Source organism: Panicum virgatum, chromosome 1K, assembly GCF_016808335.1.
Source record: "Panicum virgatum strain AP13 chromosome 1K, P.virgatum_v5, whole genome shotgun sequence".
In the NCBI taxonomy this organism is placed as follows: domain Eukaryota; kingdom Viridiplantae; phylum Streptophyta; class Magnoliopsida; order Poales; family Poaceae; genus Panicum; species Panicum virgatum.
In genome coordinates, this window is record NC_053136.1 from 17850012 (window position 1) to 17862505 (window position 12494).

At 39.7% G+C, this 12494-nt stretch overlaps 1 protein-coding gene, 1 long non-coding RNA gene and 1 pseudogene across 2 annotated transcripts; all 3 read left to right on the top strand.

The window, feature by feature from the left end:
• Nucleotides 1–301: 301 nt before the first annotated feature.
• On the top strand, nt 302–4075 carry LOC120653491 (putative disease resistance protein RGA3; the record flags this gene model as incomplete). Its single annotated transcript, XM_039931228.1, has 4 exons — nt 302–489; nt 580–735; nt 859–994; nt 1092–4075. A coding segment is annotated over exon 4 (2955 nt), but the record flags the coding sequence as incomplete, so codon positions are not given.
• A 16-nt stretch (nt 4076–4091) lies between these two features.
• Nucleotides 4092–7158, top strand: LOC120698042. The gene is made up of 2 exons (XR_005684690.1): nt 4092–4846; nt 4980–7158. It is a non-coding gene; the product is annotated as an uncharacterized LOC120698042 (long non-coding RNA).
• Nucleotides 7159–9770: 2612 nt separating this feature from the next.
• On the top strand, nt 9771–11953 carry LOC120653501 (annotated as a pseudogene).
• The last annotated feature ends 541 nt before the right edge of the window (nt 11954–12494 follow it).

The window sequence follows — 12494 nt, forward strand, 5'->3', positions numbered from 1 at the left end:
GGCCTTGTTTAGTTGGGGAAAATTTTTGGGTTTTGGAACTGTAGTACTTTCGTTATTATTTAACAATTAATATTTAATCATGGACTAATTAGGCTTAAAAGATTCGTCTCGTCATTTATAATTAAATTATGTAATTAGTTAATTTTTCCAACTACATTTAATACTTCATGCAGTAGAATTTTTTTTGGAACTAAACAGGGCCTAACTTCGCTTCAGCAGGTTAGACAAGTTGAACCGTTCAACTATGGGGGTTTAGGAACTTGCTAGGCAGGTTCATTTCAGCAATTCTTTACAGAGACAAGAGGTTGGACTCGTCGCAGGGCGAGAACATACTTGGAAGTTGGAAGTCGAGAGAGAAGCTTCCCATCTCGATTCCTTGCGCTTGCACCTTTGAAGCTGGGAAGCACCCGGAGACAGAGTTGAGTTCACTTCCTCCTCCGAGGAAAGGAATCTAAATCATCTGCAGCCTCCTCCCAGTTTATCTTTCCAGTAAGCCTCTAATCCTTCATCTTCTAACAATAACGCAGATCCATCCCCTCATCTTCTGATCCAGTACCTTTTCTATTTACAATTCTGCAGAGCAAACAGATTGTTGCTTAATGATTTTGCAACGTTTGCTAGCTGCTAAATAGGTTATACGAATTATTGTAGCGAAATCACTGTGTCAACATTAAGTCAGTGAAAGAAAGGCAATAATCTGCTCCCCCGACGAACCCATCCTTAGAGTCTCAGCAAGTAAGTCGATCAAGGCCAGTAGCCAGTACACATCGTCCTTCTCAGTTTCCTCCCCAAGTTTTCTGATTTTTCTTCTTAACAAACATCAGGTGATTGTCTACTTGTCTGATCACGCCTTTCCAGGAAGCGGTCCTTCGGTCCTGTAGACAGATCGATCAGCAACCTACCACTGCAACTGCCAGTTCAGAGCATCTGACACCACCAAATTTGAATCTTTACTTCCCTTCGTGGAAGTCCCTGTCTCGTATGTATTGCACAAGTAAGATCCATTTACAATTTTCACGCCTACGTATGGAATCCAAATCATGATTGCTAAGGATTTACTCCAATGCTTAATATGCTCATTATTTGTCCAGGATAGCAAGATCTTTAGAGGCCAACGAGTATGAGCCTATCGAAGGCCATTGGGGTAATTAGCTGCATCAATGAGTTTGGTAATTTGTTCCAATTGGTCAGATCTGCTGTTTCATATATGCGCTCCCAGTTGAGTGGATCAGAGGAGAAACAACTTAAAGAAGATGACGTACTGCAGGAGAAAAACCTTGAAGAAAATGACGTATTGCAGTTGCAGAGTGACCTTCGATGCCTACGTGATACTCTACCAGCAATGTACAACCTTATTGATAGAGCAGAGTGGAAGAGCCATGTACTCGGTGTTGAACAGCTCCTTCCAAATCTCAAGGATGCAGTGTATGATGCGGAGGACCTTCTGGATGAGTTCAGATGGCATGAGCTCAAGGTGGAAATTGAGGGCAATGCAACCCAGCCATCTCCTTTCATGGACTTCTTTTACATCATCACTCAAGGAAGCTTCAACAAAGCGGCTGATATCTACAAAAGGCTGAGTAATCTTTCTAGCCAGCTTGAGAAGATGGGGTTGCATGAGGGAACTCCACAATTTGACAAATCGCTCAGACCAGTGACCACTTCTTTCTGCACTGAGCCAAAGATATTTGGTCGTGAGAAGGAACTGGAGGAAGTGATCAGATTGCTTGGTGTACCGAGCTACGGCAGCATGTCTTCTTTAAAACGGAAAAGATCATCTAATGCGACCAACAACGACCAAAGGGTAGCATTTGTTCCTATTTTGCCAATAGTTGGAATTGGGGGCATTGGAAAAACTACTCTAGCCCAAGAGATCACCACCCTTCAAAGGGTCAAATCCTACTTTGACAAAATTATATGGATTTGCATCTCTGATGAATTTGATGAGGAGAGGTGTACTAAAGTTCTCATAAAATCTCTATCGGGTACAGAGGCAACATCTGATAATTTAGACGATCTTCAACAAATTCTTGCTAGTGAAGTTGGAAAAAAGAGGTTCTTGCTTATCCTCGACGACATTTGGCCTAATGCCTTGAATGATGATGGATGTTGTTGGAGAAAATTTTGTGCACCTCTCACAAATGTACTTCAGGGAAGTATGATGGTAGTGACCACAAGGTTTGCGGAGGTTGCTAATATAGTGGGCACAATGGACTCATTTGCATTGGAAGGTTTACAAAATGATGTATTTTGGCAGTTTTTCAAATTGTGTGTGTTTGGGTCTGAGGATTATCATATTGATCCACAGTTAGAACAGATTGGAAGAAGCATAATTCCAAAGTTGAAGGGTGCTCCTTTAGCTGCAAAAACTATTGGAAGGCTATTACGAAAGAGCCTTGACCCTGCACACTGGAATGATATACTAAACAGTGAATTGTGGCAGCTTAGGCAACAAGAGAGTGATATTTTGCCAGCACTTCGATTGAGCTACATGTATCTTCCTTTCAATTTGAAGAGATGCTTCTCATTCTGTGCTACATACCACAAAGATTACAATTTTGACAAATCTAGCCTTGCTGAAATTTGGGTGGCAGAAGGATTTGTGGAACCTCAAGGAAGCATCCCACTTCAACACATTGGTGGTCAATACTTTGATGACCTTGTAAATTTGTCCTTCTTTCAGAATCTCCGTGGTAAGTATGTAATACATGACTTGATGCATGACATGGCACAACTAGTTTCGAAGGAGGACTGTTTCGTTATAAAGAATGCAAGTGATATGGAAATGGTTCCACAAAATGTTCGCCATCTATCAATACTCGGAAGCTGCAATGTTAACCTTTCAAAGTTATTGAGCTTATGCAAGCACAAAAAGCTGCGCACCCTACTTTGCAACAAGTCTTTAGGAAGTGACACTTTGTATCCGGTGATGGATCGCTGGTTTAGTGGACTTCAGTACCTGCGTGTTTTTTTTTGTGCCTCCATGAAGGGCCTACCAGAGAGTATTGGTAACCTGAAGCATCTTCGGTACCTTGAAATCTCCAGAGGTTGTCATTTTGACACATTTCCTTCATCATTCTGTAGCCTCTATAACTTCCAGATTTTATATGCTAGGAAATGCAAATTCAGAAGTTTACCAAGAGGCTTCAGTAAGCTGATCAATCTGCAAAAGTTTGAATCAAAATTTTCCAGAATAGAAGTTGAGGCTACAGTGCTGAAAGAGGAACTTAGTTTTATTGAAAATTTTAATGAGCGTCCAAACGATTTGACTATATTTAATCTTGGTGCAATAAGCAAGGATGGTGCAGCAGAAGCCAAACTCAAGAAGAAAGAATACCTGAATAGTCTGACTCTGAGATGGTCTTGTTTAAGATGCCCAGAGCACAATGAGCCAGAAGTACTTCAAGCTCTACAGCCTCCCACTAGCATCAAGTCTGTGCGTATTGTGGGTTATCCAGGTGAATATCTTCCAAGCTGGTTCTGTGGTTGTGATTTACCCGAGGCCATGTCGTTTTCAAAGTTACCTGCAGCGACAGTTCACAATAATAATAATGGCGGAGCCAGGACCATTTTCTCATTATTAACGGAGGTAAGCATTACAGGGTGCCAAAACTTATCAAGCCTGGAACAATTTCTACATCCAACAACTTTTGTACCGGCCATCAGAAAAATAGTTATTGCAGATTGCGCAAGTGTAAAATCAATACCAATTGAATGGTCCCCTTCCCTTGAAGAAATAAGAGTCTCCAACTGTCCAAAAATGACACATCTTTCGGCCCCATGCGTAAAGAAGCTCAAACTCTATGAGACTTTTGGATTCAACATTGATTGTAGCTCCCTCACCTTCTTGCATATAAATTCCTCCCAGCTGCCATCCATTGAACTAGAAAAGTGGAGACTTCCAGTACTACAGAGGCTCCACATTGGTTGCGAATGTTTGAAATTTATTAGAGAATTTGAACACATATCCACAGGCCTTTCCCTTGGCTTGGCCAGAGCCAGAAGTAGCACTGCAAAATTCCCATTACTCACTCACCTAATTATTGAATACTGCAGAAAGCTGGAAAATATTGATTACCATCTTGCAATTTTGAATTCATCTTGTGTGCCATTTAAATTAGCGTATTCAAAATTGTGCCAATATTAGATTACCATGCTCTCTTCTGCTCGCTTGATTTTGGCACTTTTGCCTCTCCATTTGGTAGACTAAATTTCTCACCGGAAATATAGATGTTTATTTATCGTGCATTTTTTTCTGTGTTGCTTGATTCCTTATAAGTAAAATTACTGGTTCTGTTTAGATGTAAGAATAATAATGTCTTTAGGGTAAAGACTGAATTCAGGGTGAGGGCTTTCTCAATATGAGATCATTCTCCTATTTTTTTAAAATTTTATTTCCTATCTTATTTTTTTTATCAGGCAAGCATCAAGGATAGAAGAAAACAATGAAGGTATTTCTGGGACATTGTTGCAGATTCAAGGAGTGGAGTTATGAAAGAGTACAAGGAAACCCTATAATGAAGTTAGGGAAGGTTTGCAAGAATTTGCCCCTGCATGGTAATATTGACATTGAATTATGTTTTGCACTTGATCAAGCAAGAGACACAAGAGATGTTGCTCCAGGATTCATCAAAGGTGAGCAATTCGTGTGGCTTTATTATCTGACATGATTGCTCCAGAATCATTTTAATTAGGGACTGTGGAGGCGCGGAGGAGATAGTTGGGATCAAATTGCTCCGCGGACATGTGGAAGGGTCTCGCTAGCGACATACATGTGCGGCGAGCGAAATTAAGGTCCAAGGCAGCCCGCCTGCCCATGGTCATGCTAGCGAGAGAGATCTAAATTGTACGCATAATTCATCTATATACTGATTGTAGTTCTAAAAATGCAGATAGATTGCATCACACATTTATATGCATGCATAATGGTTCACACATTTGGGACTGAGCAGCTGCTAATGTACATTCCCTTCATCCAGGTGGCCAAACTGCATTCCACTCTCTATTAAAAGGCCCTGAGGAAGTGGGTGCTTTCTGCTTACCGATGAATCTCAAGGCATGGTAATAATGTTTGCCTCTTAAGGTATGCGTCCAACTTATTCTCACTCAGCTTGCTATCTTGTCCCTGAAATCTATTAACTGAATCAATCTGGTGTTCATATTTTTTATTGGAATCAAATTAAGTGAGTTGGCCTCATGTGTATCCCATTTGAATGCAATTTATCTTCCTTGCCACTTTAGAGGGAGAAACCACATGCAACAAGGAAATAATAGATCCTGATGAAGCACTAATTGGTTGGGCAAGAATGACATATACTGAAAACAAACAATTCATAGGTCAAAATGACGTGTCAATCGTCATGAGATTTCTGGTACATGTATCCTCCTAAAGAAATCAGGATCATGACCATTTGTATGAATTCTACTAATTGATACAAATTGCAAAATCCTAATATTTGTAGTGGCTCATTTCCTGCTCCTACATTCAAGGCTGTTGTCTTTCCTTTTTTTTTCTTGACAAAAACTCTCCTTTAAGGACAGGAAGCCTGCAGTAAGGTTTTCCAATTTTCTTTTCATGAGGCATTTGTTGCTGCTGACCTTCTCACTAAAGTGGTCAAAAGAATTATGGCTAGCTAGGTACAAACACAACAATTAAAGTAATGTTGTTAAGAGCTGAGTGATATGAGGATTAAGCATCATCAGTCACATGACCTCTATTTGGAACTGAATGATTGACCATCAGTTCTAAAGATTATTGTTGCAGGTGTGCATTGCTTACTGATTGTTATGTTTCCAGAAATCAAAATTAGTTATGACTGAATTCCTAGCTTCATGATGCATCCTTTCCGAGCTTTGGTAGATTTTTATGCCATAAACTCTTGCACAATGGTTCACACATTAGGAACTGAGCAGCTGCTGATCTACATTCCATTCATCAAGAAGCTCTTGCAAGGGAAGATTTTCACCCCCCATTTGATCAATTCAGTGCAAACTATTATTTGAAAAATCATATTTGCAGAACATGCTAACTATTTGAAGGTCATTGTTCACATCCTAATGAACCAGACCACCTGTGCAACTTGGAGTTGTTTCAACTTGGAGTTGCAGACTTGCAGTCATTAAAAGTGAAGGAGAAGCATATGATAATTCTGAACTTTCCACCTGTGCTCCTAACATTAATTTGAAACCTCACTTCTACGATGACATTGTGTGTCTGGTTAACAGCCTAATGTATGTCGAGAACCTGTTGTTGTCCAAGTATTTAAGTTCATTTTCTTTGATTTATATTGACAACTCAAAATATATTGTACGCATAACTTCTTTTACATTCTGATTGGTCTGTAATTTCTTTTCATGTGGGACCCTCATATGTCAGTATCAAAATTAATGTGTATTTAACAGTTGAGAGGTGGCAGGTGTCTCATGCCATTGAGGAAGAGGAGGGTATGATGGAGGATGTCGTTGGAGACAGCAAGGATGAAGTCTCGGTGGCGAGACAGGATTAGTTTGTTTGTTTTTTACTTGCAGAATAGAAGTTTGTTTGTTTTTTCTTTATTGCAGTATACTAACACCCTTGCAGAGTTGCAGGTGCTTTGCAGTTGCAGGTTAGTATGTGGTACAAAGCACTGCTGGTTACTACTAACCTTGTGAGGCTTGTCACCTATCAGGTTGCAATCTTCATAAACATTGTTGGCTGAAATTCCCTTCTACTGTTTGTCGAAATGGCTCTTAGGAGATGTATGCTTCATTCTTCTTATAATTATAAGAATGTTGCATTACCTAATCATTCAAGTATGAGTTGCTGCATATCCTAATCATTCAAGTATGAGATGCTGCTGATTGGAGGTGGAAATAAGAACGAGCTGCAGGATGCTGTGAGGATGCGTGAGATGTTACTGCTGCTGCTTGCCTGCATCAATCGGAGAGCAGGAGGAGAAATGGAGGAAGATACCACCGCTGTATTTCATTTGCTTACATGATGTTACTTACAAAGCTGCAGGGCGTTGCTTAATTTCATCATCTAACATTTATTCAATTCATTGTGAATCTTGTGTCTAACAAAGTTCAGACTATATGTTAGGAAAAATTATTACTCTTATCTCCTTTTTGCTTATGTTGGAATGGTATCTTTTAAATAATTATTGCGCCATTGCTCCATGTACCAGGGTGTATTTTGTATATAATAAGCTACAAACATTATAGGATTCATAATTTAAACACAAATCTATCAAAGACTGTGCTATAAGTTACGGAATAGAAACATATATATAGCTTGGTGGTGTATAGAATCAACTTTCATCTCTCACCACCCTGTGAATTTAGGATAGGCTTATATCTAAACCGTGGAAAGTGTTTGGAAAGTGGAGGAATGTCAAATTCTATCCTAAATAGCCTTGTTTATTAAGTAGATTTCAATTCCTCCAAAATGAGATTCGAGCCACGGAAAAAGCCGCAGATGTTTAGTAGCGCTTCTCGGATTATCTCGTGGAGTGGAGCGGATGGAGCGATACCAAACGGGGCATAAATAGTTGTGCCTTGTGTTATATTTTTATTATCAAACAAGTTTGCTATATTTAAAATACATTATTGTTTAATAAATATTCTATGAATATAAAATTCTTATTTACTAGATTTTAAAACATGTGCGTGCGGCCGGTGCACTCTACTAGACGTAGAATTGCTAAGATGTGCATGCTAGCTGAAAAACTTCTAAATTTAAGTTGATATGTGTGTGGTAGCTGGAAAAACTTCTGGTCTAATTATTTAAATTACCTAATGGTCAAACGTGTTTGGAGAGGTTCGGTATGTTCCTTGTGCATTTCTCTTCATATGTGTGTCGGAATATAATAAGAATATGGTATTGGTGCCATGGTGATGGTGCTTGGCTTTTTTTTTAATACGTGCGTGTCGCACGTACACTCTACTAGTTTTTTGTAATATTTGAACAGGGTATTGTCCATTGATTAAGTATTTGTTCTTCGTGCTGAATGCTTACTGTACTTGCTTTGTCTTGTATTTTGATGTTCCAAAAATGCGTGCCCGGTGAATAGCATGCATACCAAACAGTCAGTTCAGATTTTCTGAGGAAGGGAAGCTAAAAGCGTCATAGTCCGTTAAATTTTCGTTGTCAGTGGGCTTCTATTCGGGTGTGCAAGAAGATTGGGATTAACGAACGAAGGGTATATCGGCAATTCTTGATGGAGAATGCATACAATATTTGGTAGACAATACCGAGAAAATTGTTCTTGGACGGAGTAGGGCGGCTGCACCGAGACGGGTCCTTCCAAGACTCCTAACCGGTGCCCCAACCTCTCGTTGTCCCCTGCTCACCTTCCATATCTCAGGTCTGCTCAGGCTTGATCTCACAAAAAAAAAAAAGGTCTGCTCAGGCTTGCGCGTTTCAGGTAGGCTCCGTGGCATCTCAACACGCGACTCAATCTTCCCCAACGGATCTAGTGAGTAAACTGAAAATCCTGATTCGCTTCTGATTTATCCATCATCTGTTTGTTTTCACCTTTACGGGGGTGGCATCTGATTTTTCTCGGAACAACCCACATGTCATTTCTTACATTCACCACACTCAGCAGTCGAAGCAGTCTGTTCTGCTGCCTTTCAACTGATCAGACCCACAATCATCTGGCTGACACAAGGCATCTCATGTTCTGAATCAACCAAAGAGGTAATTCCCCCGGAACGGACATTTCCTAAACTCGTTCTACTACGCAAGCATTTCATCGTGTAGAGATGTACTAGATCCATTCTTTTTTTTTCTACAAAACAAACGTAGATCCTTGAGATTGATGATAGGCACGTTGTCTACCACTAGAAAATAGCATAGGTTAAATTCTAGAATAATAAATTCAGAAAATTAGAAAATACGAGCACCCATGCCGAGTTGAGAATTCGAATCTGGATGGATTGGTTCCACCATAGGGAACCTTGCCAGCTGAGATACACTCAGTTTGCTACTACCTCTGTTCTTAAATATATAACACCATTGACATTTTCTATTCATTTAACCTTTTTTATTGGAAAAAGTCTAAATTACTTCCATGAACTATAACCAAAGTTTGAATAACCTCTAAACTATTGTTTGATTTATTTTACCCCCAAACTATACACTTTGGTTCAAATTACCTCTAATACAATTTGTCTTATTTATTTCTCCATGCGTAAGTGGAGGTCTTAAGTTGAAATTTTACAAGATATTAGTGCACGTCATAACACATCTTTACATCATAATTTTTTTATTATTTTGATAAGTTGGGATATTTAATAATAAATTAATCATCGGAGTTCAAAATTATATGAAAAATAATGATGAAAAATTATAATCATTTTTTTAATATGCATTGTGATGTCCACTATTACCAAGTGAAATTTGAAAATTAAACTTCAACATGTGTATAAAGAAATAAAAAAGACAAATTATATTATGGGATAAAATATACTAAATTGCATAGTTTAGCGGGTAAATTGAACCAAGTTATAGTTTAGGGGGTTATTCAAACTTTGACTATAGTTCAAGGGATTAGACTTTTTCCTTTATTTAACAAGATCTCATAATGTAGAATGACTGGTAATCCGAATAGCAAGCTAGAATTGGGTGTCTCGTTGCACGTTGCCACTAAGCTTCAAGGTTGCTACATTTCTATGAAACAACGTACAATTTAGTTGCTGCAATACCTGTCTTATTGTATTTATACCTTTACCATTATCTGTAATACAAGATATACTAATGCTCAAAGTTTCCATTATGTGTCCACAGGATGAAGCTAATTCTTCAGAATTCAATGAACATCATCCCAAAAACTATAGGAGTGATTAGTGGAATCAATGAGTGTGTTAATTTGTTCCAATGGGTTAGATCCGCTGTCTCATCAATCCGTTCACAATGGGGTGCTATAAATACGCAAGACCATCAAGAAGATGCTGAACTGCACTTGCATACTGACTCACAGGAATAGACACTTCAAGAAGATGAAGTGCTGCAGTTGCAGAGCGGCCTCAGAGGCCTTATGGATACTCTACCAGTAGTGTACAGCCTCATCGATCGAGCAGAGTGGAAAAACCATGAAAAGTGTGGCAGAGCTCCTTGGAAAGCTCAAGTATGCAGTTTGTGAGGCGGAGGACCTCATTGATGAGTTTGCATGGTATGAGTTGAAGGTGTCAGCAGAGGGCAATGCTACATCAGTGCAGCCTTACATTGACTTCTTTCGCAGTGTCACTCAAGGTAGCTTCAACAAGGTGACTGATATCCAGAAAAGGCTCAATAATCTTTCTAGCCAGCTCAAGGACATGGGCATACATCAAGTGACTCCACGGTTTGACAAAGCGGTCAGGCTAGAAACCAGTTCTTTTCCCACTGATGCGAAGATGTTCGGACGCGAGGAGGAAGTGAAACAGCTTATTAAATTTCTTGGTGTCCCTGCAAAACGTGACAGCAGGGCCAATTCCAAACGCAAAAGAACAAGAAGTGCTATTACTGGGTCAGCAAGAAGCAACCAGGTTAATGCCAGTCATGCCAACAACGAAACAATAATACCAAAATTTTCTGTTTTGCCAATAGTTGGACATGGTGGCGTTGGAAAGACTACACTGGCACAAAATATTTGCAATCATCCACAAGTGAAATCTCATTTTGACATGATCATATGGATATGTGTCTCCGATGACTTTGATGTGAAGAGATTAACTAAAGAGGCCATAGGATCATATTCTAAAAGAGAAGCAGGGAAGGACAATTTAAATTCTCTTCAGGGTTCTCTAGCTACTAAACTGAAAGCAAAAAGATTGTTACTTGTCCTTGACGACATGTGGGATGGTGCATTGAGGGGACAGCGTTGGGATACATTTTGTGTACCTCTTAAAGATGTACTACATGGAAGTATGATACTGGTTACCACTAGATCTCAAAACGTCGCTGATAAAGTGCACACAATGGATCCCATTAAATTAGATGGTTTAAAGGAGGCTGTCTTTTGGGATTTCTTCAAACATTTTGTGTTTGGGTTAAATAGCTCTCAGATTGAACCCGATTTGGAGCGTATTGGTAGAGCCATACTACCTAAACTGATGGGTTCTCCATTGGCTGCTAAAACTGTTGGACGACTATTGCAAACGAGCCTTGATGCTACACACTGGGAAAATATACTTAATAGTGAATTGTGGGATCTGCCACAAAAGGAGACTGGCATTTTGCCAGCTCTTCGGTTTAGCTACATATACTTACCACTCCATTTAAAGAGATGCTTCTCGTTTTGTGCAGTCTACCCCAAAGACCACAAATTTCAAAAGCAAAGTTTAGCTGAAATTTGGATAGCAGAAGGCTTTGTGGAACCTCGAGTTGGCATTCCAATTGAAAATATTGGCTTTCAGTACGTTGATGACCTTGTAAATCGGTCCTTCTTTGAGAAACATCGTGGTGCATATGTGATCCACGATCTTATCCATGATATGGCCCAATTAGTCTCAAAGGATGAATGCTTCACCATTAAAGTTGAGAGTGATTTTCAGAAAATCCCAATAAGCATTCGTCACCTATTAATACTCTCTAGCGCAAAGATTGATATGGACAGCTTGCTGAGTCTATGCAGGTACAAAAAGCTTCGCACTCTACTTTGCAACAAGTCTACAAGTAATATGGCTTTAGCATCTGTGATGGATCGCTGGTGTACTGAACTTCCGCGCATACGTGTCTTTATTTTTACATCTGTGAGAGAATTTTTAGAGAGTATTAACAACTTGAAGCATCTTCGGTACCTTGAAGTTTCATGGAGGTGCACTTTCAAGAGCTTTCCTTCAGGATTTTGCAACCTCTACAACTTGCAGGGCTTATATGCTTCGAAATGCACGCTTGAATGCTTGCCCGGTGACTTGAGTAAGATGATCAATCTAAGACGGTTTAAATCACAGACACTTGAATATCACCGGGGACTTGAGACATCTCTGAGCCTATCGTCTTATAACGGTGAATTCCTTCATTGCTGGTTTGAACCGCGAAACTTGTCAAGCTCTTTAAGATCAGATGAGATACCGTCCTCTAGGAGGTCAGACCAGCACATGACAGCCGAGGTGCTAACTGGTGACAGTAACGAAAAAATTGGCAGCAATTTCTCATCCCTTACGGAGCTAACCATTGAGCACTGCGATACATTGTCAAGCCTTGAACAATTTGTGCAACCAGATTATGTGCCAGGCATCAGGAAAATAAATATTGTATTTTGCAAGAGGTCAGTGTGGCTACCAAGTTTTAAAGATTTGCGCTGCCTTGAAGTAGTGAAGGTGCGCGAATGTCCAAACATCAATTCGACACTGTTTTTGGCCCCGTCCATCAAGATTCTCGAGCTACAAGATAACTGTGGGAATCTGGCAGACAATTTGGACTGCTCTGCCCTAACCGACTTGCGTATAAGGAATTCCCATTTGAAGTCCATTAACCCACAAATGTGGAGTCTTCCAGCTCTAAAAAGATTAGACATAAAATTTTGTCA